Genomic DNA, 26,871 nt, shown 5'->3' with positions numbered 1-26,871 from the left:
TGACGCTCTTCGCCCTTAACAAGACACGTTCATCTCGACTAGGCTAGAGTTGAAACGTCCTACAGTACGCCATTCAGAAAATAACGTTTAGCCATCACGTTTCTTTATTTCTTTCCTTCTTTATATCAGGAGAAAAGCAACAGAATTTCAGCAATGAATCCCGACCTTCACCGAGAAAGAGAAAACGCTACAATCGAGCCGGAAATAATCACAAACATACTGGACGGCGGTGCAGAGAAGACCCGGAGGAGGAGAGAAATAGGTCGGCTTTACGGGACGTGGGCTGAATATTAAAACGACTTCCTGTTTTACTTCTACATATAAACATACAGGCAGTTACATGTATTATTTACACTGTTTACACTATATAGCGCAACACGGAGCCATTTTGGATTCGGTTGTGGTTTGTGTTCGACGGTTCGTTTACAGTTATGGGGGAAAGCACATGGGTTTTACCGAGGTTGTTGTTGTTGTTGTTGTTGTTGGTGTTGCTTTCTTTCGAAAGATGGTGTGAGGTGTGTGAGCTAATTCATTTGCACAAATGACTGTATTAAGATATTTTGTAATCTATTTTGTATGTTCACCCTTTTGAATTTTTTTTGAGCTTGAGTTGTTTCTGACTTGCTTCATCCCTACATTTATTTATACGAGGTTGTACTTTGTGTTTGCAATGTGTTTAGGTTTGGTTTAGTGTATAGGGGTGATGGGGAGGGGTGGCATCCAAATCCCTATTCCATGACAATTCTTTAAACTTTAAAGTTAATGTTACACATAGTACAGGTATAGCATAGGATGTAGTAAGAACCACTTGTTCTTAGGTATTTATAGCCTGGATACTCCAACAATGCCACCCAAAACACTGGAAATAAACTCTCAGATGTAGAAATGCCAGTGTGTGAACTGTTTTTATTTATTTATTTATTTATTTATTTATTTTTATAGGTGATTCGTCAACCTCGTCTACATCACTTATCTTCATAATTGCCATTAAGCCGAGATGCGTGCTTTAAAATAAATAATTAAATAAAAATGTAGCGTAGCTTATTATTTTTCTTTGTACCGGTCCACAATACTTCTTAAGCCATTTTTAAAAACAAATGAGTAGCATAATTTAAAGCACCATGACCTGGACCAGGCAGGTACTAAGGATGAGTGCTGTACATTCGTGTATTAAATCGGGGTTGGTTTTTATTTCGGCGCAAGCTTCATATCTGACCTCTCGCTTGTACCTGCGAGAATATAAAACCCTTCCGTTTAAGCACCTTTTTTTAGTTTCTTTCCGTATCCTTTTACGTAAACCAAGCCGCATAAACAGGCCCGTATTTTGCATAATGCTCTCTGCCTCGTTCCATATATCTGACTCTGTGCTGTTGTTTATTTGCTGCTCTGCCATTGTGCCACAGAATCACTGGTCCTTAACGACCCTGACTTCCAGCATGAAGACCTGAACTTTCTGTCCCGCAGCGAGCGCTACGAAGTGGCCTTAAAGAAGAGCATCCAGATGTTTTCGAAGCTCAGGGACTATGGCATCTCTGATCCTGAGGAGATATATTTCTATAAGAGGTACTGATATAAATGACTGAGTCTGCATGACCTCCCCCCCCCCCCCCCCCAGTTCTACAGACTCTCTTATTTGTACACATGCATAACTGGTTTTAGTTTTTTGTTTTGTTTAGTTTTTTTTCCTCCCCAGTGTAGATGCATGCTTTTCAAGTGTTGCAAAAGAGCCTTCCACAGACAATCTACAATTTAACTACAATTAAATTCAGATCTAGACTTGCTTTTAAGCTGTAACTATAATAATCCACTTAGCAGTTGATCTGTCTTCGCCACTGTAACGCATAAACAAAAAGAATAGGACCCTCAGTGTGGATTCATGGATAATATGATAACAGTAGAAGTTGTATTTTTGTGCTGCTTTCATTGCTGATGATCTTAAATGAGCTTTACAGCCATCAGTGCTTTATTCCTGTGTGAGCCATGGTGGCATGGAAAAACTATTTCGATTGGATTTAGGTGGCAGAAACCTGGCCATGCTTCCTCAGAATCATGAGTGTGTTACTTTAGCACTGAAATAAGTATACCTGTAGATTAAGGGGGAAAGTTTGTCCTAGTTCCGCCCTCGGTAGTCAATCTAGGAAGAGGGAACAAAGCCTCGCAGACTCCAGGAAATCAGGAACCGGTCATTCAAGATGGGTTTCCAGTGCTTGAAACTGATCGAGAGAAACCGCTTGAGACAGAGAACCAAATCTGGAAAAATTGTGAAAGAAGAATCTCTTTTAAAACGATCAGATCGGAACGCCGCATTATGGTTGTTAATAGTACCAGCACAGGAGACTAGGTTTAGGTGAAGTAGACGATGATGCATATACCGTACATAGTTTTCCACGATTATCGACACCCTTCGGACACCTTTACCAAAATATAACGAGAATAAGAAATGCAGTCGGTGATATTTTGAGCTCAAGCCTATAGGGGCACGTTATTTAGAAAAACAAACCATTTTCTTGCCTTCCAAATGATCGACGTCGTTCCTAGTAAATTTCCAACTGTGCCCGTGTTTAGAAAGTTTTATTGTGACTTTTAAGAGTGTTTATTTGCTTAGGTAGTTTTAGGTCCATTGCCTGATTTGCACAGATCAACAGCTGTCTCTCGCTTTGTGTTAAAAGCTCCTTGGTTTTCCCCATAATCGATTTTACGTGTCCAACTCTTTTTACCTCGGGACATCCTGGGATATCTTTAAGGGTGATTTATTTTGTTGCATGCATTTGAAATATTCCTTAGAGGCTTTCCTTTTAGTTACTTTTTAAGAGGGGTTATTTCTTTTGAGTGTTCTTAGGAGAATATTTTTTGTCCGAGTGAAGGATAAAAGTTTGGTGTTTTGCTCATTTTTACAGGAGGGTACCAATAATTCTGGAGGGCAATGTACATTGTTTGCACTTTTTTGAGATTTACTGCTTCGTCTTGGGGAAACTGTACTTCGTACTTTGTAAAATCTTCGCACTATCCTTTCTATGCTATGTTTACCGTCGATCGTTTTCGGGCCACTAGGTTCACATTTCCTTTTAGTCATTCGGCTTGAGGCCTTTATACAGAGTGAGCGGTTAAAGGTTAACCGTGACGACGGCAACAGTTTGGTGGTCCATACATTTCTTTAAATAAAAGCGTCGGACCCTTTTAGGGTGCTAGATGCAGACCTTTTTATCCAAGAGTGTACCCTTTTTAACGCATCACTTTTCATCATAATAGTGCAATTATATCGTATTATGAAAACCGAGTCACGATACGCATGACAAAATCTGAATAATAATTGTCAGACGTGTTTCGCGGAGCGTCCTCCTCGTATGTACGTGAAGTCGGTGGGTCTCGATAGTAAAGCTCGCGTAATCGCTAATCACAAGATCAACGTCAGGTGCCATTCCGACACGCGTCTTATTTCCGCGCAGAGCAAACGCTGATCTCATACAAACATTCATTTTAGAACTGTGTGCTGTCGAGCTTGTTCACGTACAGTGTGTTATGACATACATTCCGAGAATTGCACTCGTACAGTATAGCGCTATAAAACGATCAGTCAGAAATACCACCGATCTCCAAAAGTAACCCTGTAATAACATTGCACCGTTTAATAGGATCAGGAACACATTGTTTATTATTACTTTTCTTAAAGCTTGCCAGGATCAGGTGGCTTTTAACATTGCCCTACTAGGTTTTTGGCTCCATCCCAAACATCTCTAGATGGTTCACTAGGATGATCAGAGCAAAGGTTGTATTGCGAGTAAACCTATGCTAAAGGTTGTCCGATTGTAATCCCGGTGTGTTCCGTCATTGCAAACCCGTAATGTTAGATTAGATTGTTAAACCCCTGGTCTTTAGCTTGTCTTTGCCCAAACTGAAACAAGAGTGCAGGTTGGACAAACACGGTGCTCTATCTGTCAACTTGAGTGAGGCCTCGGCAATGAAATGCCCACTTTTGAATTTAAACAGTCACGAAGCTGAAAAAGGCACGTCTCTTTAGTGACTCGTAAAGACATGAGACAAGGCGGAGAAGGAATTGTATTCCTTTGCAGCTGGGAGCATCTCGTGCTGCGTTTATTCCTTCGAAAAACACTTCCCTCTTAAGTCACTTAGCAGAAGCTAAGTGAAATTTAGCCAGCAGCACTTTCTGAATGAATCAGTGACTACGTTTACATGGACAGCAGTAATCTAGTTATTGAGCTTACTCTGAGTAAGATAATAATGTGATTAAGGTGTTTACACGAGTCGCTTTTAGAATACTCCTGTCATGTTCCCGTTTTACATGTTATAGAACATAATTAGATTAATGGCACACGTCATTACGTCACCGCGCCACGCCGTCCGACGTCCCTCCAGAATTTCACGCATCGACATACAGTTCGTCTTCGTTATGGTACCGTATACAGTTTTGGGTGTTTTTATTGAATTTTTTTACGAATGCTTTAAGTGCAGTTAATTATTTGTAATGTTATACGTGCAAATAGACGACTGCTTGAAGCCGTGGGTGTGTCCCAAATCGCGTAGTTATCGTCTATATAGTAGCCGGGATACATGTATTTTTCCCCACTACAGGCCTATAGTAGGCAAGTATGCGATTTGGGACACAGCCGAACTCTCTTGTTCGCCGTACAACGTAAAACTGCCGTGTGTGATCGTGTCCTGTCGCAAAATGCGGTGAAAACTCCCACACGACGCTCTTAATGTGATTAAGGTGTTTACATGTCACTACTACACGTCCATAATGCGACTAAAACAGGAGTACTCCACCTGTCTTAATTAGATTATTGCTTACTTCGATTATGACCTTAATTAGATTAAGGTAAGTAAAAATTGCTGTTTACATGGTAGTTTCTTAATTAGAGTATGGTCTTAATCGGATTAAGAGTGGATTATTGTTGTCCATGTAAACACAGCTAGTGTGAACAGAGATCAGTCGAGTGAAAAGACTGTTACATGGCACGGGAGTATTGTACCTCAGCTGATGAGACAGGCTTGTGTGGATGATGCTGGTAATCAAACCGATAACTTATGTCTGACTTATAATTCTTTACAGTGCGGCAGTAATGCCGTTTCTCCATGAGTAGATTAGGTTTTATTTGTAGAGGTAGACACAGTGTCTTTAAAGTGAATTGGAATGAAGTCCAAAACAGATGTTTAAAGTGTTCGAACTTGTGCGTGTGTTTTAAGATAAATTGAGATGAATGCAAAAAAAAAAAAGGGAAGAAAAATATTTCTTTCCAGCAAAGTTTGTAGTAGTTTTCAGAAAAACAATGTCTGTCTATCCTATCTTTACATATACACACCGATCAGCCGCAACATTTAAAACCACTTTGTTATTGTATAAATCCCCCCTGTGTTGACAAAACAGCTCTGACATGTCAAGGCATGGACTCCACAAGACCTCTGGAGGTGTGCTGTGGTGTCTGGCACTAAGACGTTAGAAGTAGATCCTTTAAGTCACTGCCCTTAGGGAATACCGTTGCAATGAAGGGGTGTACTTGGTCTGCGACAATGTTTAGGTAGGTGTTACGTGTCAAAGTAAAATCCACATTAATGCCAGGACCCAAGGTTCCCCAGCAGAACATTGCCCAGACCATCACCCTGACTTTGCCAGCTTGTCTTCTTCCCATAGTGCATCCTGGTGCCCGCTCTTCCCCAGCTGAGTGACGTACACGCACCCGGCCGTCCACATGATGTAAAAAGAAAACTTGATTCATCAGACCAGGCCACCTTCTTCCGCTGCTCCACGGTCCAGTTCTGATGCTCATGTGCCGATTGTGAGTGCTTTCGGCAGTGGACGGGGTCAGCATGGGTACTCTGACCGGTCTGTGGCTATACAGCCCTGTACACAGCAAGCTGTGATGCACTGTGTGTTCGGACATCTTCCTATCATAGACAACATTAACTTTTTCAGCAATCTGTGCTACAGTAGCTCTTCTGTAGGATCGGACCAGACGAGCTAGCCTTTGCTCTCCACACGCATCAGTGAGCCTTGGGCGCCCCTGTCCCTGGTTCACTGTTTGTCCTTCCATGGACCACTTTTGGTAGGTACTAACCGTCGCATACCGGGAACCCTCCATGAGACCTGCCGTTTTGGAGACGCTCTGACCCAGTCATCCGTCCATCACAATTCGGCCCTTGTCAGAGTCGCTCAGATCCTTACGCTTGCCCATTTTTTTCCTTCTTCCAACACATCAGCTTCAAGAACTGACTGTTCACTTGCTGCCTAATATATCCCACCTCTTAACAGGTGTCGTCGTAGCGAGATAATCAACGTTATTCACGTCACCTGTCCGTGGTTTTAATGTTATGGCTGATCTGTGTATATAGTAATATAGTAAATCCCCAGGCTGCCACACACACATATGCTATGGCACTCATTCAGTCTAACCCAGGTGTACTGTTATTCTGCTTATACAGTATGACAAAAGTTTACTTTATGGGTTGTTTGAGGCAACTAGTACTAAAGTTTCAGAATTATGCAACAAGGCAGTTAGCCTTGATAAATACATCAGGCCCTTTGCTCTAGAGTGATAAATCAGATACACTACCGGTCAAAAGTTTAGACACCCTCCTTTTCTTTTTTCTTTTTTTTCCTTTTTTTTTTTCTTTTTTTTTTCTTTTCTCCCCCCTCTGGAATATCACAAATGGAACCATGGGAATTATGTTGTGATAAAAGTTTCAAAAGTACGTGTAGTATTTTAGCATCTTCAAAGTAGACCCCCTTTTTGCTTAGAATTTCCAGAAATGTATTCTTGCCATTTTCTCAACCGATTTCTTGAGGAATTTCCCCGAGACGCTTTTTTTAAACAGCATTAAAGGCGTTCCCGCCTACTGTATGCTGGACTCTTATCGGCTGCTTTCCAGAATGTTTCGCTCCAAGTCATCCGTTTAAAAAAAAAATATATATATATTTTTTGTAAATAAAATGTTAGTTTTCTAATGAAAGAAATGAATATGTTGGCACGATTATAATTCTGTCTACAACACCGATTAAACACTTTTAATCACACACTTTCGGATCAAGAGGTTTTCAGGATCACGAGAAACGTGTCCGTCGAGTGTCTCCAAACTTTTGACCGGTAGAGCAATACTAATCCATAATCATTAAAATGGGGCAAAGTAAAGGACAAAGAACATGTGTAGTGTAGCTAAAGTGTGTGTGAATCTCTGCAGAATGACACGAAAAAACAGCAACGATCCTTTTGGTGTCCATTACGTGATGTTCATCCCTATGGTGTCCAGCCAGTGCCTCCCTGAGCAGCGTGACAAATGGCTGCCGCTGGCCAGTTCGTTGAAGGTGGTCGGCACGTACGCCCAGACTGAACTGGCGCACGGTCAGTCATTCTCACTCTTGGAATCATGGGGCATGTTCATTCAGATCCACAGGGTGACATGAGTCTACTACCAGAACCTGGTCTTATTTGATTAAGTTAATTAACATATTTGAAGTATATTTTATTTTTTAATATATTTGAAGTAAAACAGGACTATATACAGCGGTATAACTGGTTAAACCTGTATTAGTTTTGTATTAGTTATCCGGGTGGAATAAGCACCGGTGCTGGTAGTGGAATCACTGCGGTCCAAAGTAAATAGTTTTACTGAGTGAAGGCCTCGACTGTTGCCCGTGACCTGTGCGCGTGTTCGACAGCATTCCAAAAGCATTCTAAGCGCAATGAATGTTCGTATCGGTTCACACCGGATGTGCGGTCGTCTGCTCGAGAAAGAAATCTCTTCGGGAGGAAATAAAAAGAAAGAATTAACACGCAGTCAGGGCTTCTATCGCCCTCTTCTGTTTCACTCTTCTTACTATCTGTCTCTGCATGTCTGGCTGGTGACAGAATGAGCTTAAAAAGCCTAAGCGCATGGTGGTGGGTTTAATATGATTTGCATTATGCCTTCCTATCATGTTTTCTGCCCTCTACTGATTAGACACATGCATAGAGAACATTTATTTATTTATTTATTTATTTATTTATTTATTTATTTATTTATTTTAAAAAAAAAAAGGGTAAATAAATGAACTGATGGACTATGTTTGGAGTGTGGAATTTAATACAAAGGAAAAATCTACTTTTGTATTAAAGTCCCTACTCCAAACCTAGTCCGTCAGTTGCTACATGTGTGGCGTTCGACTAGGGAAAGGAAGTCCGCCTGAGACAAAGTCTTTTCAGAAAATATTCATCTCAAACTGTCTCACACAAACGAACGTTTCACACACTTTTCTTTCTTTTTTTTTTTTTTTTCTAAACCAGTTTACATGTGAGGCGGACTTCAACACTGAGATACCTTCCTTAAATTGTGCATGTTATGATCCATGTTGTTGTTGTTTTTTTTTAAAATGCTGAATCTTTTCTCTTTTAATTTAATTTGACCCTTTTAACCCTTGTGCGTCAATTTAAAAAAAAGTTTCACATGGGTCCATAGAGGACAAAAATGGCCAAAAACTGTCATAAAAATATTATATATTTAAAAAAAAGTTTTTCCACTTTCACTCACGTCGATTTAAATTTTTATTATTTTTTTCCGTTTTTACCAGAATCCGTTCTAATCATAATTAGCAAGCATTGATTCATTTTCAGAATTGTAAGCCTTTTAAATGCCGGTTTGTTTATGTAACGCCACAGATGGGTTGTCGTTTGTTTGTTTGTTTGTTTGTTTGTTTGTTTGTTTTTTAAATGGGGGGAAAAAAAGAAAAATAGTAATTATTTTCCATATACTAAATGCTAAGCAGAATTTGTTTTCTTTGATATGTCGATGACATATTAACAACATTCATTTTGATTCATTCATATTTTTTATGCAGTGTCGGATTAAAAAAAAAAAAGTAAACAAACCGAAAAAATCCCTACCACTCAGGTCCGTAAAGGACAAGCATGTCCATGTCAAAAAACTGTCATAGAAATATATATATATAATATTATATAATATAATATAATATATATAATATAATATATATTCAACTTATTTTTTTTTATTATTTTTTTTTTTAAACCAGCGTTCGTTCTCAGAATTTTCAGAATTTTAACCCTTTAAGCGCCAGGTTATTTACATAATGCAAAAATCTCCAAAGCTCAGTAAACTTCTTTGACTCGCATACATGGGGTGGGATTCGTGATTTCCAGTACAAGATCATTTCTTTCTTTTAAACTGTTCTCTCTCACACACACACACACACACACACACACACACAACATTTTCAGTACACACATACAAACCTACCAAGTCTGATATCCATACAAGCACACCCACACAATTACAGCCGCATTATTTATTCAGTTGGGCTGCGGCGCTCTAGAATACAGCCGAATCAGGAAAAAAGGAAAAGCATGTACAGGTGCGTCTCAAAATAGTAGAATATCATGGAAAAGTTCTTTTTTTTTTTTCTTTCTGTAATTTAATTGGGAAAAGTGGAACGTTCATATTTTCTAGATTCATTTCATTACACACAGTGGAATATTTCAAGCCCTTTTTTGTTTTAATTCTTGTCGATTACGGCTTCCAGCTCACGGAAATCAAAAATCCAGTCTCTCAGAATTTGTGATGCACCTGTATTTTCCCCATAGGCTAAACCTGCGAAAGTGGTACACATTTCAGAATATATATATATATATATATATAAAAAAAAAAAAATTTCTGCAATGTCCATGTTTATAAACCTTATCAACACAGTGCAGCTATTTTGTGTATCTAGTTCAAAATAGATTTCTGAAAGCAAACGTGGGTGAAAATATTAAAATTGCAGTCAAAATGCACACCTTTGGCGAAATTCACGCTCCTGGCATTAACAGACGAAACGGTAAATAAAAATGAAGACGAAAATGTCCATGAGGACGCACAAGGGTTCAACATTGTTGATCCTGGATCGACACTTTGATATTACAGTAACGTCACCGAGTTTTAAAATCCAAAGTCATTTAAATCGATTATCTGCATAATAACTTCACTCATTGCTTCACACGAATGAATCCAGTAATAATGAGATTATTACACTGATGTATAATTAATATAATGGTATTAGTGTTATGGAAGTGATGCTTAATCAGGACCAAGATTCAAGATTTGTTTTTCTCTCCCTATTTCTTCACCCCTCACCTTAACCATTCATCATTTTTTTTTTTTTTTTTTACCCAACCTGCTTACTCTATCCTTTAAAAAAAAAAAACAACAACCTCATTTTCATCTTTAATTCCTGCCTGGCCCGCTTGAACCCTTTTAACCCGCGACTCCAGATGCGTACACAACGGACGCTCCGAGCCTCTGGACCTGCACCTGGGGATGTTTCTGACCACGCTACTGAACCAGGCCTCGCCGACTCAGCTGGACACCCTCTTCACACCCGCGTGGAACCTGGAGATTATCGGCACCTATGCTCAGACCGAGCTCGGGCACGGTAAACAACCTGGCAGTCCGCGAGAACTACTTTCGCATTTACAGGGATAAGGTGATGTAAAGCACTTTTCCTAGCGCAGAGATCAGGAAGAACATCATTTCTCAGCGTGGTGTAGTAACACTTAGCGCTTTGGTACCTTTTGAGTTGATTTCGGTGTGAATCCGAACATTCCGCATGCTTGAAAGTAATCCGATCCTGTCCAGCATCGGCTGCTAACCTGTAACACCCTGCTAGTCTCCTTACATCCCTCTTTTTCCTCTGAGTTTTCAGTATTGAAAATGCTTCTCTCAGAGAAGGCGCCTTTTAAAAAATTTTTATGGCTGTCAAACATCAACTAGACCTAGTAGTTGAAATAACTATTTTAATAGAGTTCTTGATTTAAATAGATTGTAAAAAAACAAATTCGTGTAGTCGGTCGGTCAAATGAGTAGGAGCTCCGAGCAGTTTACAGATTATAAGCTCCCGACACTTCTCTAGGCGGATCGACTGCATCCGGGTTTCTTTTTTCCGATCGGACGACCACTTTTAATTTCTTCCCAGCTTTTTGTTCGCCGTCGTATTTAATACTTTGGACCGCACGCTAGAGATTTTGTCATCCCCCGTTTGTTCTCTACACCGTCTGTGTGTTTTTTTTGTTTTCCGATATCCGAATTTCAGTTCCACTGCATCTGTCTGTCTGCCGTTCAGGAACGCACATCCGTGGACTGGAGACCACGGCGACCTACGACCCCTCCACACAGGAGTTTGTCCTGAACAGCCCGACGATCACGTCCATCAAGTGGTGGCCAGGAGGACGTGAGCGACCTTCGTTTACACCACACAATGCATGCTATATGGAAGTGATGCTCTCCTTTTATTACCGTTTCGTAAAAGCGCTATCGCAGCATTAGTTAGAATCTTTCAAACCTTTCGGGTGGGAAAGGTTCACTAGGCGCATAATATATAGAGGGTTTAGTCTCATCTTTCTTGATGTGTATTTCATCTGTAAATAATTAAACGTCTCAATACTTTAAAGCCTAGTTCGTACCGCACCGGCAGACGCCGACCAACGCAGAAAATCACCCGTTTTAAAAGTCGGCTGTTTTGATTTTAAAATGTCGGGAAACGCAACCGTCATGTTCACTCTGCCCCAACACAGCAACACACGCTCCAAAAAAAGTTGGGACGGTTTACTGTTTACCACTGTGTTACATCACGACACTTATTAAGCGCTCGGGTGCTGAAGACACCAGTCGATTAAGTTTAGTTGTAAAGCCTTTAACGTGCAGCGGCGAGTGGTGTTGACTGACCAAAGGTTTACCAAAGTATTCCCAAGACCATATCAGGATATCCACTACAGACTCGTGACGATTTATAAGACGGTCACGTCTGAGGGACCGGAGATCACGCGGATTCAGAAGTGGTTTTCGGCCTCGCCCTTTACGCACCGAGATTTGACCGGATTCTTGAATATTATAATTATACTGTGCGCTGTAGAAGGTGAAACGCCTAAAATCGTACCGATTTGTCTTTGGGGGATGTTGTCCTCAAAGTGTTGGATTATTGGCTGACGCATCTCTTTGCCTCGACCCATCCCTGCTCTTGAAGGACTAACCCTTTTTCGAGGCTCTTTATATACTATGATTAGACGATTGCCTCACCTGTTTCACATCACCTTCTTATTTAGCCCGAAATCGCCCTTGTCCCAACTTTTTTGGCGCGAAGGAGGGAGGAGAAGGAGAAACGCACAGTTCCTCCAATATTCAGCTCTCCAGTTTCTGTCGGTCTGTGCCTGGTCATGAGTTCGAAAGGAGAATTAAGTGTGATGTGTTTTGTCTGTAGTGGGTAAGACTGCCAATCACGCCATCGTGTTGGCCCAGCTCTACACGCAGGGCAAGTGTCACGGCCTCCACGCCTTCATCGTACCTATACGGTGTATGAAAACCCACCAGCCTCTGCCAGGTATGTCTGTGTTTATATTCCTATGCCTTGATCGCCGTTTGCTCCTTTAGAATTAGAGCTATGACCAGTATGTACTGATGAAATACAGCAGTGTTAAAGAATCGGTTTGTCTTGTGTGTTTTAGCGCTCTCTTGTAAACCGAACTGACAAAAAAAATAAAATAAAATAAAAATGTACAAGCCTCCCTCTTCTCTCGAACTGGCCCTACTATTCTGTTTAATGTAAAGGAAAAGATATGAACAGCTCAGTTTCGTTCGGCGGTGGAGCGAATTTCAGGGCCAGAAAAATGTCCACAGAATCCATTAAAGAAGCAACTAACAAAAGATTGTAAAATTAAAGTTTTTTTTTTTTTTTTTAAAGTGTCTTTAACATTATTAGAAGATGCTACGTGTGAACAAAAGCATCTACATTGCACAAACTGCATATTTAAGGTTCCACAGACTTCTGTGGTAATCATGGTAAATGGCACACTTATATAGCGCTTTTATCCAAAGCGCTTTACACTGCGTCTCATTCACTCACACACTCACACACCAATGGTTCGATTCCCACCGTGGTCCTGTGTGTGCGGAGTTTGCGTGTTCTCCCCGTGCTGCGGGGGTTTCCTCCGGGTACTCCGGTTTCCTCCCCCAGTCCAAACGCATGCATGTTAGGCTGATTGGCGTGTCTAAAGTGTCCGTAGTGTATGAATGGGTGTGTGAGTGTGTATGTGATTGTGCCCTGCGATGGATTGGCACCCTGTCCAGTGTGTACCCCGCCTTGTGCCCCATGCTCCCTGGGATAGGCTCCAGGTTCCCTGTGACCCGCAAAAGGAGTAAGCGGTACAGAAGATGGATGGATGGATATCTTAAAATAAGGGAACCATTTGATGGAACCTTATCTTTTTACGGTTGCAATATTTAAGTGGCTTGCTTTTATATTTACAAATATACAGTGAGTTTCTGTTTGCTGTTTTTTTTTCTTTTTTTTTTTTTCTTTCTTTCCAAGCCTGTAAAAAGATAGTCAGAATCTGTGTGTGTGTGTGTGTGTGTGTGTGTGTGTGTGTGTGTGTGTGTGTGTGTGTGTATTTAGCAATTTTGTGTTTTATCAGACTAGGACAATTTCTCTGCGCAGTGAAATGCTATATAATATGCTGTATATCGAGCACTAGCATAACTGTAATCTGCCTATTTAATCTGTTTGTGATGGGCGTGAAAAACTAAACCTGACTATCGGAGAGCGGCGTTTAGTTTTAGATACAGTGCGTCAGAATTCCAGATCACTTAAAATGGCTGTTAAATGAATGCGATTTGTGCACCAAAGCGATATACATATAGCCCCCCCCCGCTTCAACAGACAGAATTTAGGTTCTGTGAAATATTCACTATTTGTATGATATCTGCAGGAGTTGTGATTTGTTGAGTCCTCCGTGTGTGCAGGCGTGGTTGTAGGTGACATCGGCCCCAAGTTCGGCTTCGACGAGGTGGATAACGGATACCTGAAGCTGGACAACATTCGGATCCCGCGCGAGAACATGCTGATGAAGTACTCCAAGGTGAGGCGGCACACGAGTTCTACCCAACGCCGAGATACAGAAGTGTACCCAAAAAGGACATGAAACGCATTGGTGTATAATGCTGTGTGTGTAGGTCCAACCTGATGGCACGTACTTGAAGCCCCCCAGTGATAAGCTGACGTACGGCACCATGGTGTTTATCCGCTCCATAATCGTAGGAGAATCGGCCATTGCTCTGGCCAAATCCTGCACCATCGCGATCCGCTACAGCGCAGTCCGTCATCAGTCTGAACTACGAGCTGGGTGAGGGATCAAACACGTTTGTTCCTTGTATTCCACAGCAGTTTGCCAATGCTCTGCTTTTTTTCCTTTTTTTTTTTTTTTTAATTTAAGTTATTGAAAACACAAGCACTTTCTGCTCGTTTATAGTTATGTTCAGTATGGTGGAACATCTCCGAGACAGGTTACTTATCTTTATCACTTACGTTATAGCAGCTAAAACCCTTATAACCATACCACTTTTCTTTTTTTCTCACTGTTACCAATGTCATGTTGCCAAGTAACCGCAAAGCCCTCTATCTAGAAGATTCTCGCATGTCTAAAGCACTGTGACTAAAATACATGAGCATCACCTCAGAGAAATCTTCACCGTGAACCTGTTTATATGCAGCTTTCGACATGCAAGTCCCTGTGCATGTTGTTACTATGGAAACGACAAGATTTGAATTAGCAGGAGAGTATTATTATAAACCTGTTATATGGCTTGAGATAGTAGTACGAGTTGTATGAGCTCAAACTGTCGTCCGGTGTCTTCTACACACAGGGAGCCTGAGCCGCAGATCTTGGACTACCAAGCTCAGCAGCATAAGCTCTTCCCGCTGTTAGCCACAGCCTACGCCTTCACCTTTGTGGGCCAGTACATGAAGAACACGTATAATCGCATCACTGGAGACATCAACCAGGGAGACTTCAGCCAGCTGCCCGAGGTACGACGATGAGGGTTCGGTCAGTGCCGTTAATGTGATTTGTAGTCCTACAGTCAGGATATTGTATGTTATACGGAGGATTTTGGCGTGTTGATTATGTCCTAGTAATGAGAGGTGGCGAGTAACACACTGCGGTACATTTACTAGAGTGACTTGTTGAATAAATTGCACTTGCGGTTTTAACCCATAAATCCGAGCTACCAGTATTCTTTTACTTCAGTGAATATTTATGTCGAGCTTTGTTTGTAACGTCATTTCTTTGCTTGCTGTTATACCGTAGCGTCTTCTGTACATTTGATTCTCTGTATCACATCCTTGGGATACTCTTGATGAGGCCACGCCCACTTTGTTGTTTTACCAGTCAAACATTTTCAGTTACATCCATCTTCTATACCGCTTATCCTTTCTTCAGGGTCACGGGGAACCTGGAGCCGATCCCGGGGCGCATGGGGCACAAGGTGGGGTACACCCTGGACAGGGTACCAATCCATCGCAGGGCACAATCACATACACAATCACACACACATTCATACACTACAGACACTTTAGACACGCCAATCAGCCTACCATGCATGTGTTTGGACTGGGGGAGGAAACCGGAGTACCCGGAGGAAACCCCCGCAGCACGGGGAGAACATGCAAACTCCGCACACACAGGGCCACGGTGGGAATCGAACCCCCGACCCTTGTGTCCCAACAAGGCAGTTGTTCCACGAACTTGTGGATATGTTTGTGTCTGTGATCATGCTGACTGTAATATTAGACACGTTACCTAGCAACAATTAGCTAACCGTTAACTCTCTGACTGTCTTTCTCTCTGTCCATCGCGCTCACTCTCTCTCACAGCTCCATGCTCTGGCTGCGGGTTTGAAAGCGTTCACTACCTGGACCGTGAATGCAGGGATTGAAGTGTGTCGCATGGCATGCGGAGGACACGGTTACTCTCGAAGCAGCGGCCTGCCGGACATCTACGTCACCTTTACGGCCACGTGCACCTACGAGGGCGAGAACACCGTCATGATGCTGCAGACAGCCCGGTACCCACACCTGACCCATGCGGATTTACCTTCACATAATGCTGACGATGATGATAGTTTCATACTTTAATCATGCCTAGTGAATAAAGTTAAAGGAGGTTTGAATCATTCTTCTTAGTCCACTACTTTGCCACTGTTTTTGCCGATCCATATACCAGTAAAAGTGTGAATAAGCACATGGCATAGAGGTCTATAAGGTTTATCCGCCTCGCCACTCTCACCAGAATTTTTTCCCTATTCCATGTGCCTGAGCATAAACTGAAGCAATACAGCCGTGTAATAGTTTGCCGTGTTCGTGTTCGTCCTTGCGGTTCAGGTACCTGGTGAAGAGCTACCGACAAGTGCGCGACGGAAAGCAGCTCACTGGCACCGTGTCGTATTTGAACGAATCCCGCCAGCATTTTCAGCCTCGACCCACGGGCTCCAGACCCACAGTCATCAGCATCAACGACCTGCAGAGCCTCGTAGAGGCCTACAAACTCCGTGCTGCCAAGTGAGTGACACACACACACACACACACACACACACACACAGCACTGCTGTGTTTTACTTGTTGCCTTCTAAGTAAGAAAGTGATTCTCATTCAAGTGCTGCCAAAACTCAGGGCTAGTGACTGCATCCTGTAGCGTCCATGTTACAACACACATTCAAATATCGTATTGTCTAACTGAATATCAGTCAGCCTAGGTGAGCGTAGACCAGTCCCAATAAAACGAAGCTATAAGGAACGTTATAGGAATTTAAAAAACTTAAACGTCAGGATTAAGAGCAGAATTTTAACTGAGTGAAGTGCTCAGGATGGGCTTCACTGCTTCAGGAGATCAGCGAGATGTGCAAAAGCTAACCAGTTTCAATACAAAATGTCAATGCACGAACAATGTGAACTGAACAAGATTATTTCATGTACTGTGACTTTAGAGATAAGAGTATATTGAACGAATGGCAAAAAAGCGTGTTTTTGACACAGCCTGTTGTACGTGTAATTGATCTTAGCCTGGTGGAAACGGCAGCGAAGAGCCTGCAGACAGAGCTCCAGCACAGCAAGAGCCAAGAGGACGCCTGGAACAACAGCTCCTTAGAGCTCATCCGAGCCTCCGACGTATGCCCCTGGCGCTTTCTTCAACCTGGTTACCGTTTGTGCAAATCGGGTGGAATTATTGTGCTTCCTAATGTCTCATGTACCTGATTCCAGCCTGCACCGCAATGGCCCGAGTTTGAGTTTGTTTAGAGCGAAACACGCGGTTCGAATCGGACAGGACCGCACAGCGGAACATATTCCGGGACGATTAATTGTAATGAGCAACGGCGATTTCATTATCGAGCAAAACGATCATGAATGTCATGCTGTTATCAAGCAGACGTAGTGTAGCGCCAACTTTTAACGAGGTTGTGGTTGGCGTTTAAAGCTGGATCAGACCAGCCTGGCATGGATTATTTTCCTGCGTAATATCGCCAGTGCGTTGCAGTCAATTCTGTCCAGTATTTTTGGCCATCAGTGCTTGTCAGGCTAATGTGCGTACGTGTATCCTTTTTTTGATGCCTATGAGTTTGTGGGTGTTTTGTCTCACTGTGTGTGTGTGTGTGTGTGTGCGTGTCCAGGCCCACTGTCACTATGTAGTGGTGAAGCTGTTTGCTGCTAAGCTGAGTGAGATCGGTAACACGGCCGTGTACTCCGTCCTCAGCACTCTGGCTCTGCTGTATGCCCTGCACGGTGTTGCCAGCAACTCTGGAGACTTTTTGCAGGTTATATACACACACGTTTTCTTTTTCTTTATTTTGTATTCCATGCAATGTACTCTTAAGCAACACTAGAATACTCTGTCAACTAGCTGAAGCAGATAAAGCGCTAGGACCGATGCCAAAGCACACACACGGGTGCGATGACCTTAGGAATATATTAACATTTATTCATTTGGTCGGTGCTTTCATTCAGTGCGACGAAGAAGCGAGTCAGAATCAGCCCCACACAGCTGTTAAAGCACGCTTATTATGGATTTGAAACGATTCATTCCAAACCCCTCCTTTCAGAGAGCGTACTCTGCTCTGATTGGTCCGATGCCCCGGTCTGTCGTGATTGGTCTACCGCCGTCAGCATGTCTCAAAAAGGAAACGCTCACTACCGTAATGAGTTTCAGCTCCGCATGGGAAAAAAAAAAAAAAGAAGACCGGAGGCGGGGCTTTTTGTTAGAAACCTACGTAGGTCTACAGGAAGTGAGTCTGGAATTACTAAAGACTCGTTTCCGCTGTTCAGAATCGCTTCCTTCTTTCGGGAGTCGATGACTCAGTTTGTCGTGCGCTTCGATTTTCACAAACAGCTCTGTAACACACTACGTGATGGGTAATATGTGAAAAACAATAATCGGTGCACTTTAAAGGAGTAATTCGGGCAAAAATGATGACCTCCTTTTTCTCCTGATGACATCCCGACTGATTTTAGTTTAGTGTAGCTGACGAGTAACACAAGACTGACTCATGCAGCATTCGCCTCATCTTCATATACGATGTGCTTCCGTTTTGTAAAATCGCAGTTCAAAGTGGAATCGTATCATCATCGACTCTGTGAGGTAGAATGACTTGAAATTGCACTAAAGGCTGTTTTATGCTTCTGCATCGAAGCGTATTCGTGTCGCAATGCGGAGAGGGGGTTTATGGGAAAGTGCGGTCCACAGAGTGCCATCCTCAAATCATTCTGTTATGCATCGTGCGCACATAGCTACGACGCTGTGCGTCAACTGGTACATCAGGGGGACGCTTGATTTTAGTCACGGAGGGGTGTCCGGTTGCGTGCCCAGAAATTGTGTGACGAGATGTTACGACCCTTCTTCCCTGGATTTGATCAAGAGTAATGTTGGGATGCCCTGTAGGATGCAGATGAAATGTAGCTCATGCAGAACCCCCTTTTATTTATAAAGTACTATAAATGCGTATGTAAAACTAAAAAAAAATAGCGTTCCGTTCATGTTAGTTAGCGTTTAGTGCCGGGGCAGTTAAAATGAACGTCGGGTGAAGTGGGGCGGGGGGAGGGGGGGGTGCATTTCAGAAACACAGTGGGCGGAGCTTCCAATGTGTGAGGTCCTCACTCGTCGTTTTCTGTAGAGAAAATCTGAAAAATCCCAAGTTGTTTATTATTTTGGTCATTTTTAATACTCGGTAGCTTGCGATCTGCGATTTCTAACAAGTGAATATCATCGATCCGTTTATATTTCTCCGTTCATTCGCGATTTTTATTTTCTGGCCCTTAGTGGATATGTTGGGTGCAAATACAAATGCAGACACCTGTCTGAGCACTCGCACCCAACACCCTGTTTAGAAATGTGCAAACCGAGATGTGCCGTATAAACTAGGCTTAAAAAAAAACAACTTACGGCTGCCACCATAATATTCCAGCATTCTTCATTTTTATTTATTTATTTTTAATAGATTACAGTTAGTCACTTGGTGAAGAACTGTCTGCAGGTGTTTACAGAAAAGATTTAGGGTAACATGGACTTATTAGCTACATTGGCGTTGTACTCAAACTAAAGAAGCAATTGTCAAACACCAAAAATTGTATGTATCATTTTGTTGATCAGTTGCATTTGGGGAAAATCTGAGCAGACTTTTTTGCAGCACTTTACCATTAATGCACCGTCGCCGGAGGCCACCACACCCATCACTGAATCTGGAAAGCTCCTGTACCGTCGGCTATACTGAAACCTTGTTTTTGTGTTACGTATTTTCCAGGCTGGTCTACTGACCGTTCCTCAGCTGGCTCAGATCACTCAGAGGATAAAGGCCCTGATGGCGGAGATCCGTCCGAACGCTGTGGCTCTGGTGGACGCCTTTGACTACCGGGACGAGATGCTGAACTCGACGCTAGGCCGCTACGACGGGAACGTCTACGAGAACATGTTCGAGTGGGCCAAGAGTTCTCCACTCAACCGTACAGAGGTAAAGGAACAGCATTGTAGTGGATTAGAGTGAGCTCCCTTTATATATTGGCACCCAGCCTATTAAAACCTGAGCAACGCAGTTTATTGTAGCTCAGGTCTACTCCGACCTGACAAAGAGCCATTATACCGTATAGAGCGAGCTTGTATATAGCTGCAAACCTCACCGGAGCTTTTTATTACCCTGGATCATTTAAATATTTACTCATTTACTGGTGTGGTGGAGGTGAAGAACACCACACCGTGAAGTACGGGTGAAATGATCTGACAGAAATATCATAGCACGATTCTCAAAGGCATTTCTGTGACGCACAGTGTAGCACACTATATAGGTTTGTCCACAAAAAAAAAAACTTGTTTGATACTTTATTTAATGTAAAAATTTTGAAATAAATATTCATTTATAAACTTTAATTTTAATTTGACAGTGTTTAAAGATATTATTAAAAGACGGCCTGGATTCTGGTAGCTGTGCTGCTTTAGTTCTTCTGGATCTCAGCGCAGCATTTGATATGGTCGATCATACTATTCTTATTGAACGTCTAAGGCAGCACGTTGGCATCCAAGGGACTGCCCTAAGTTGCTTTACCTCTTATCTGCACAACAGAACATTTTTCTGTTAAAATTGAAATCTTTTCGTCATCACCGGCTTGTATCACCTGTGGGGTTCCTCAAGGTTCCATTTTGGGACCAGTGTTCTTGTCATTATATATGCATCCCCTTGGTTGTATTTTTAGGAATTTCATGTCGTTTTTATGCTGACGATACACCATGTACCTTCCTTTGAAGTATGACGATGTATCTGTTAAATCTCTTTTTGAATGCCCGGAAGATGTAACATGCTGGAGGGACAACAGCTTTCTCCGACTGAATGACAAATAGACAGAGATGAAAAATTTTTGCTCCTAGTAACTGTAAATAATATTTCAGAGCATGTAGGCCCTCGGGTGTCTAATTTGCATGCCTATGTCAAACAATCTGGGTTTTATTTTTGGCACAGAATTAAAGTTTGGCAGGCGAATAAACTCCGTTGTGAAGAATAGCTCCTAGTTGTAAAGCTCTACATGGGACTTGTACCAGAGTTCTGAGCTTCTTGCTTTCCACCACTCTCAGAGAACTCTTCTATCCAACAACCAGCTGCTTCTTGATCATACTTGGTCACCGTTAAAGGGTAAAGGAGATCGTTCTCTGTTGCTGCCCCAAAACTGTGGAATGGAGTACCATTTGTTTTATTAGATCCTCAACCTCCAAATGTCCCAGTTCACCACAACACTGTCTGCCGGTGAGCCCTCTAGATCTGCTCCTTTACCTAAAGGAAAAACTTCCCTTAATAAGTCCCGAACACTTATTGGAAGGCTGTTCCATAACTGTGGGGCTTTGTAAGAGAAAGCTCTTCCCCTTGCTGTAGCCTTCACTATTCGAGGTACTGCCTGCACTTTTTGAACGAAGTAGGTGTGGTGGATCATAAAAGACCAAAGGTTCGCTCAGGTGCTTCAGTGCTTTAGTAGTATTTTATCATCAATGTGAAATTTCACTGGGAGCCAATGCAGTGTGGAGAAGATCGGGGTGATGTGGTCGTATCTTCTGGTTCTAGTTAGGACTCTCGCAGCTGCATTCTGGACTAACTGGAGCTTGTTTATGCTCCTACTGGAACATCCAGACAGTAAGGCATTACAGTAATAGTAATCGCCTAGAGGTGATGAAAGCATGAGCTAATTTTATTATGTTATTCCGTTATATTTCTTATCTTGGCAACATTTCTGAGATGAAAGAAGGCTATCCTAGTTATATTATCTACATGAGCGTCAAATGAAGGACTGGGGTCAATAATCACACCGAGGACTTTTACTGCTGCACATGATGAAACAGAAAGGACATCCAGAGTTACTACGTAATCAGAAAGCTTACTTCTAGCTACACGTGGGCCTAGTACATGTACTTCTGTCTTATCAGAGTTCAGTCAAAGGAAGTTAATAAGCATCCAGAGTCTCATGTCCTTTACACATTCCTCAATTAACACGTTCCTTATTATTAAGCTGCTGTCCGTCATCTGGCTTCGCTGAAGCATACAACTGTGTATCATCAGCATAACAGTGGAAGCTAATTCCATGTTTCCGAATAAATATAATATCAATATCCATTTTCTAAATGAATTTGAATTGAGAAGATATGATCCACAATTTCACAGTAACGCATATTGTGACGAATGATTGATTTAGTTTTTCAGTATGGGGGAAATTCTTCAGGACAGAGGGGTTTGTGCGTTCCTGTTTCCCGGTAACGTGACCAACTGCGTTTGTTTTGTCTTATTGACTTTGAGAGAGAAGAAAGGAGAGGCTGGTGAGGAAACGGTAATGCTATAAAGCTGTACTATACGTGATAACGGGAACTAAATCGTCACATGGATATGCCATAATATTGAATGTAACTGTAAATGGTTAAAACATGCGACGGGCTTTTCTTTTTGTGTGTGTGTGTGTGTGTGTGTGTGTGTGTGTAATTAACACTTTTATTGATTCACAAGTTAACACAAAGAGACAAACAACATGTATAATGAATCAAACTATTTTAACGTAAATCCTCACTATAACCCCTCCCCCTACCAACCACCCACCCCACCCTGGTCCCCCTACGAACACCCCTGTGGTCAACAGAATATAAACTCATAATCAAGTATAATGATAGACTAAACCCTAAATTATACTCTCCACCGCCCCTCTTCGAGAGTCCCCCAAAAACGCCAAATAACTGCTCCATTTTCTTCCTGAAGGAATTCCCAACTCCAACCCTTCTCCTCGACCCCTCCTCAAAGGCAGCCGCCCTCCCCATCTCCACGCACCACTCTGGAAACGAGGGCGCCCCATCTGATTTCCATCCCCTTAAAATAACCCGCCTACCGATCATCACACTGGTCAAAACCCAATCCTTTTTTGTACCTATCCTCCAATTTTGTGACCTCCCCATCTCCCAAAATGCAGAGTCTAGGGCAGGACGAGATCTGAGTGTACAACACGTCACATACAAAGCTCTGCACCTTCAACCAAAATTCTTGGATCGTACAATACCCCCCAAAAAACATCTTCTGAATGGCATCGCCAGCGGGTGGGTGTGTCTTTAAGTCCGAGCCTATACAATTTAGAGGGGGTCCAATAGAACCGATGTAAAATCTTAAATTGTATAAGGCGCACCCTTGCGTCTCTAGATGCAGTTTTTAAAAAAAATATTTTTTAAAATCCCTAGCCCACTCTCCCTCCCCCAATTCCAAATTTAAATCTTTCTCGCATAATCTCTTGAGAGTGGTCGAGACTCCGTCCCCTAGACTCTGAGTCAGTAAGGAGCAATACACTGATGCTTCATGCCCTCTTCCAAAAGCAGAAATCTCCTCTCCCAGAGTATCTGCTGCTTTAGAGGGGTGCATGCTGCGACGGGCTTTTCATTAATAAAATAATCCCTTTGCGTTGGGCCATCTCGCTTCACACACGTGATTATTTTCCTCCAAACCCTGACGTGCTTTATTCCCCACGTGATGAACAAAATATTCGTTATTCTAAGTATACATTCTGCACAGTTCATTCACTGGGTTGTGATTTATAACGTGTCGTAATCAGTCCCTCCACGATCGCATAAATGAACCCAAAATCGAGGAAACTCCACAATATTCGGAGGAGCATTACCAGTTTTTCTTTTCCCGCAATCTCAGGCCAAGACGCGTCATGTGACGTCATCGCAACGTACATTCAGTCAAAGCCCTCTTCGATCCGCGCGCGGAAGCTGAACACGAGTACAGCTAAAAGGTCTCACTTACCAACAGACATCACTGTGAACGACCGGGCAAAACTATTTTGTGCAACTGCAGTTTCACCAATTCAAGCAGTTTTCTGCCAAAAAAAAAAAAAAAAAACTAACCCAAAAAAAAAAAAGTCCACAAGTTGCATCGCAAATTTAAAAAAAAAAAAAAAAAGCCGCAGCAAAATCAAGCCTTTTTGGCAGCAGCAATTGAATAAATGAATAAATAAATAAATCCTCAAAATCATCTCGAACGTCCTAATTTTGTGTCTTTCTGTGTGCGTGAAATCACCTTGCGTTTCTACCTGGGTTTCAATGTGCAGCTTGATTTACACTCTGGAATCGCTCTTTATTTATTTATATTTCTTTCTTTATTTTCTTCTCTCCTCCACTTTAGGTCCATGAATCATACTACAAGCACATGAAACCTCTGCAGTCCAAGCTGTGAGCATGAAGCTGGGACTTCTCTTCACCGAACATACAGTGCTGTGAGAAAGTATTTGCCCCCGTCCTGATTTCGTCTGTGTTTGTGTACATCTCATACTGATATAATTTGAGATCTTCAGTTGAAATACAACATAAAACAAAGGCACACTGAGTAAGCATACGATACATTTTGTTGTTGTTGTTGTTGTTTTTTTATTGATGCCAAAAAAAAAAAAGTTATCCAACACCTATCACCCATGTGAAAAATGTATTGCCCTCTTAAACTTAAAATCTGATTGTGCTACATTTTAGCAGCCATAACTGCAAACAAACGCTTCTGATAACTGGAGATCAGACTTTGACTGACTTCTCGGACTAGGACTTAATCCTGTGATCATTGTCTTGCTGCATAATCCAGCCGCGCTTGAGTTTCAATTTAGGGACTGAAGACCGGACATTCTCCTTTAGGATTTTCTGCGAGCAGAATTCGTGGGGTTTTTTTCAATTGCCCAGGCCCTGAAGCAGCAGAGCATCCCCACACCATCACACTTCCTCCACCACCACCATGCTTGACCGTAGGTATGATGTTCTTCTTGTGGAATTCTGTGTTTGGTTTACGCCAGATGAAACGGAACTCCTGTCTTCCAGACAGTTCACTTTTGACTCAATAATCCACAGAACATTCTCCCAAAAGGTCTGAGGATCATCAAGGTATGTTTTGGCAAAACGACGAGCATTAACGTTCTTCTGGGTTAGCACTGGTATCTCTAGTCCAGCTGAACCCCATTATGAATGCAGTTTCATAGACTTGGGAAATTAGTAACTAAGGGAGCAAATGCATTTTCACACAGGCCCAGTTGGTATTGGATAACTTTTTTTGCTTCAGTAAATAACATCATCATTTAAAAACTGTGTTGTGTGTTTACTCAGGTTGCCTTTGTTTTGTCTTAGATATTTTTTTTTCATTTCTGAAACAATTTAGTATGAGAGAGACGCACACAACAACAGAGGATATCAGAACGGGGGCAAATAAATATATAAATATATAAAATCACGTGTAATTTATCTGACCGAGCGTTTGTGATTCTAGTCCATGTGAATCAGAGTGCTGCTCTGGGATCAGTTCCTCACTTATTTTAATTTTTTTGTAGGTTAATTCTTTAATCCAAAGCGACGTAGTAGTGAGGAAGTTTGTCGTGGCTGTTTCGGCATTCCGAGGATGTAAATTCAGAACCGTCATAACACTACTGTAGAAATGTGACCAGTGAGCTCCACGGTTTGTCTTGCACATTTTAGGTAATCTGTGCAAATAGACAGGGCTGCTGATCCCAGGTCAGAACAGGATAAATATGGGTCTGGATGGATATACTGTATGTGGTCCAGAGTGGAACAGAAACACTGCATTCAGGAGACACTGAGACATTTGATATCAGCGTCAATGATCTCAGTGAAATGTGATGGTTATTACATCTGTGAAATGAATGACCTGAATCATTTTTAGTAGGTACAGCATGTTCTGATGGTGTACCGAAACCGTTCGGTGGTCCCGATGAGACTCCGCATTTATTGAATTATTGATGTGTTGTTCCGATCGATTTTAAAACGTCACAACAACGTGTCCTTTTTAGATCTCACATCAACGTGCCCATTCTCCCGATTTTCAGAAAGGATCTTCACAGTGAACTAACATTGTACGTGTGATTTTTCATGATTAGGAAGTATTCGAAAACTCAAGACTAGACTTAATGCTGTATTAGAAGCAGTACAAATATAAAATGAGACTGCCTGATGCATTGAAGCACCTTTTTATACAACGAAGCCACGTGCATCGTAATATTTTTCTCTGACCAGACTGGATTCCCTATTTCTAGAGATTAGAAGGTTGTATGATTACGGATATTTGCGTGACCGTTGAAGGCACAGCTTTCGCTTCACTTTATAACGTCCTGCCTCAATTCGTTCACATGGTAGTTTCATTCACGGCCAGTGCATTTCCGTCTCTTTGTTCTATGGGGAAACTTTTTCCATTGTGTCAAGTAAATGGTTTAGTCTTGTTCACTTTCTGATTTTTGACCCATTTATGCTGAAATGAATCGCTAGTAAAACTAGTCTAACTCTGTAGGGAATGGGGAATGCTAAAACCATGGAAATTTTATTTCTGATAGCTGGTGTCAATCACTTGATTATGACAAATAAAATATTCCCAATCAAGGCTTTTTTGTTTGTCTGTCGTCGTTTATCATCACTTCACACACAACAGTAATTAGACAGACTGTACCAGTAGGTGTCAGTGTTTGAGGAAATGTACTTGTCTACATGTACTTCATTAGAGTTTATAACCTTTTCATGTAAAGCAGGAGTAAATATTTGCCCACAGAACAAATGTCTTACTATTGTACGTGTAGTTTAGGAAAAGTTTAACCTACTGTACACTATAATGTTTTTTTTTTTTTTTTTATTTTATTATGAAGGCGGAATTTATGATACAAATAATAACCCCGTTTTGAATGCAGCATATGTTGTGTTCACCTATGCTCACATCTGTTGTGTTTTAGATGATTACACACGAACAGTTCATTCACCGCATGTGGCATTGCTTTTACAACTCAACATTTCTATGTTTGAGTAGTTTTTATTATAGAGGGATAAAATTTAGCATAAGGGACACGAGAGTTCTTTTCTTAGGATGGACTTCCTGAGAAAATGACTACAAAAGTTGTTTTGGCACAACCCTCAAAAACCGTGACCAATGAAAGGACCATCGATCAGGCTTAGGGAGTAACTGAATACAGTTACGTAATCAGGATACAAAAATTTGCTAATGTAATCCATTACGATTACGTCAAAAAACAAAGTA

At 41.8% G+C, this 26,871-nt stretch overlaps 1 protein-coding gene across 2 annotated transcripts; it reads left to right on the top strand.

Annotated features, from left to right (window-relative positions):
- Nucleotides 1-13: 13 nt before the first annotated feature.
- Nucleotides 14-26,226, top strand: acox1 (acyl-CoA oxidase 1, palmitoyl). 2 transcript variants are annotated; one of them, XM_017482133.2, is made up of 14 exons: nucleotides 14-262; nucleotides 1,404-1,563; nucleotides 10,254-10,414; nucleotides 11,102-11,209; nucleotides 12,236-12,355; nucleotides 13,774-13,889; nucleotides 13,984-14,153; nucleotides 14,674-14,836; nucleotides 15,683-15,873; nucleotides 16,190-16,366; nucleotides 16,867-16,972; nucleotides 17,473-17,616; nucleotides 19,597-19,803; nucleotides 23,986-26,226. In XM_017482133.2, the coding sequence occupies exons 1-14, from the start codon at nucleotides 154-156 to the stop codon at nucleotides 24,034-24,036; spliced, it is 1,983 nt and encodes a 660-aa protein (XP_017337622.1). In that variant the 5' UTR covers nucleotides 14-153; the 3' UTR covers nucleotides 24,037-26,226. The 2 variants fall into 2 exon arrangements, with proteins under 2 accessions (XP_017337622.1, XP_017337623.1); XM_017482134.2 differs by lacking the exon at nucleotides 10,254-10,414 and adding an exon at nucleotides 7,195-7,355.
- Nucleotides 26,227-26,871: the final 645 nt, after the last annotated feature.

The sequence above is a fragment of the Ictalurus punctatus genome, chromosome 12, assembly GCF_001660625.3.
Source record: "Ictalurus punctatus breed USDA103 chromosome 12, Coco_2.0, whole genome shotgun sequence".
Classification (NCBI taxonomy): domain Eukaryota; kingdom Metazoa; phylum Chordata; class Actinopteri; order Siluriformes; family Ictaluridae; genus Ictalurus; species Ictalurus punctatus.
Note: the sequence above shows the minus strand (reverse complement) of the source record. Positions and strands in the feature narration are given on the sequence as shown.

Coding starts and splice junctions, on each gene's coding strand:
- acox1 (XM_017482133.2), top strand. CDS start 154: ATGAATCCCGACCTTCACCGAGAAAGAGAAAACGCTACAATCGAGCCG. Junction 10,415..11,101: donor TCAGACCGAGCTCGGGCACG/GTAAACAACCTG, acceptor TCTGCCGTTCAG/GAACGCACATCCGTGGACTG. Junction 16,973..17,472: donor AGCTCATCCGAGCCTCCGAC/GTATGCCCCTGG, acceptor GTGCGTGTCCAG/GCCCACTGTCACTATGTAGT.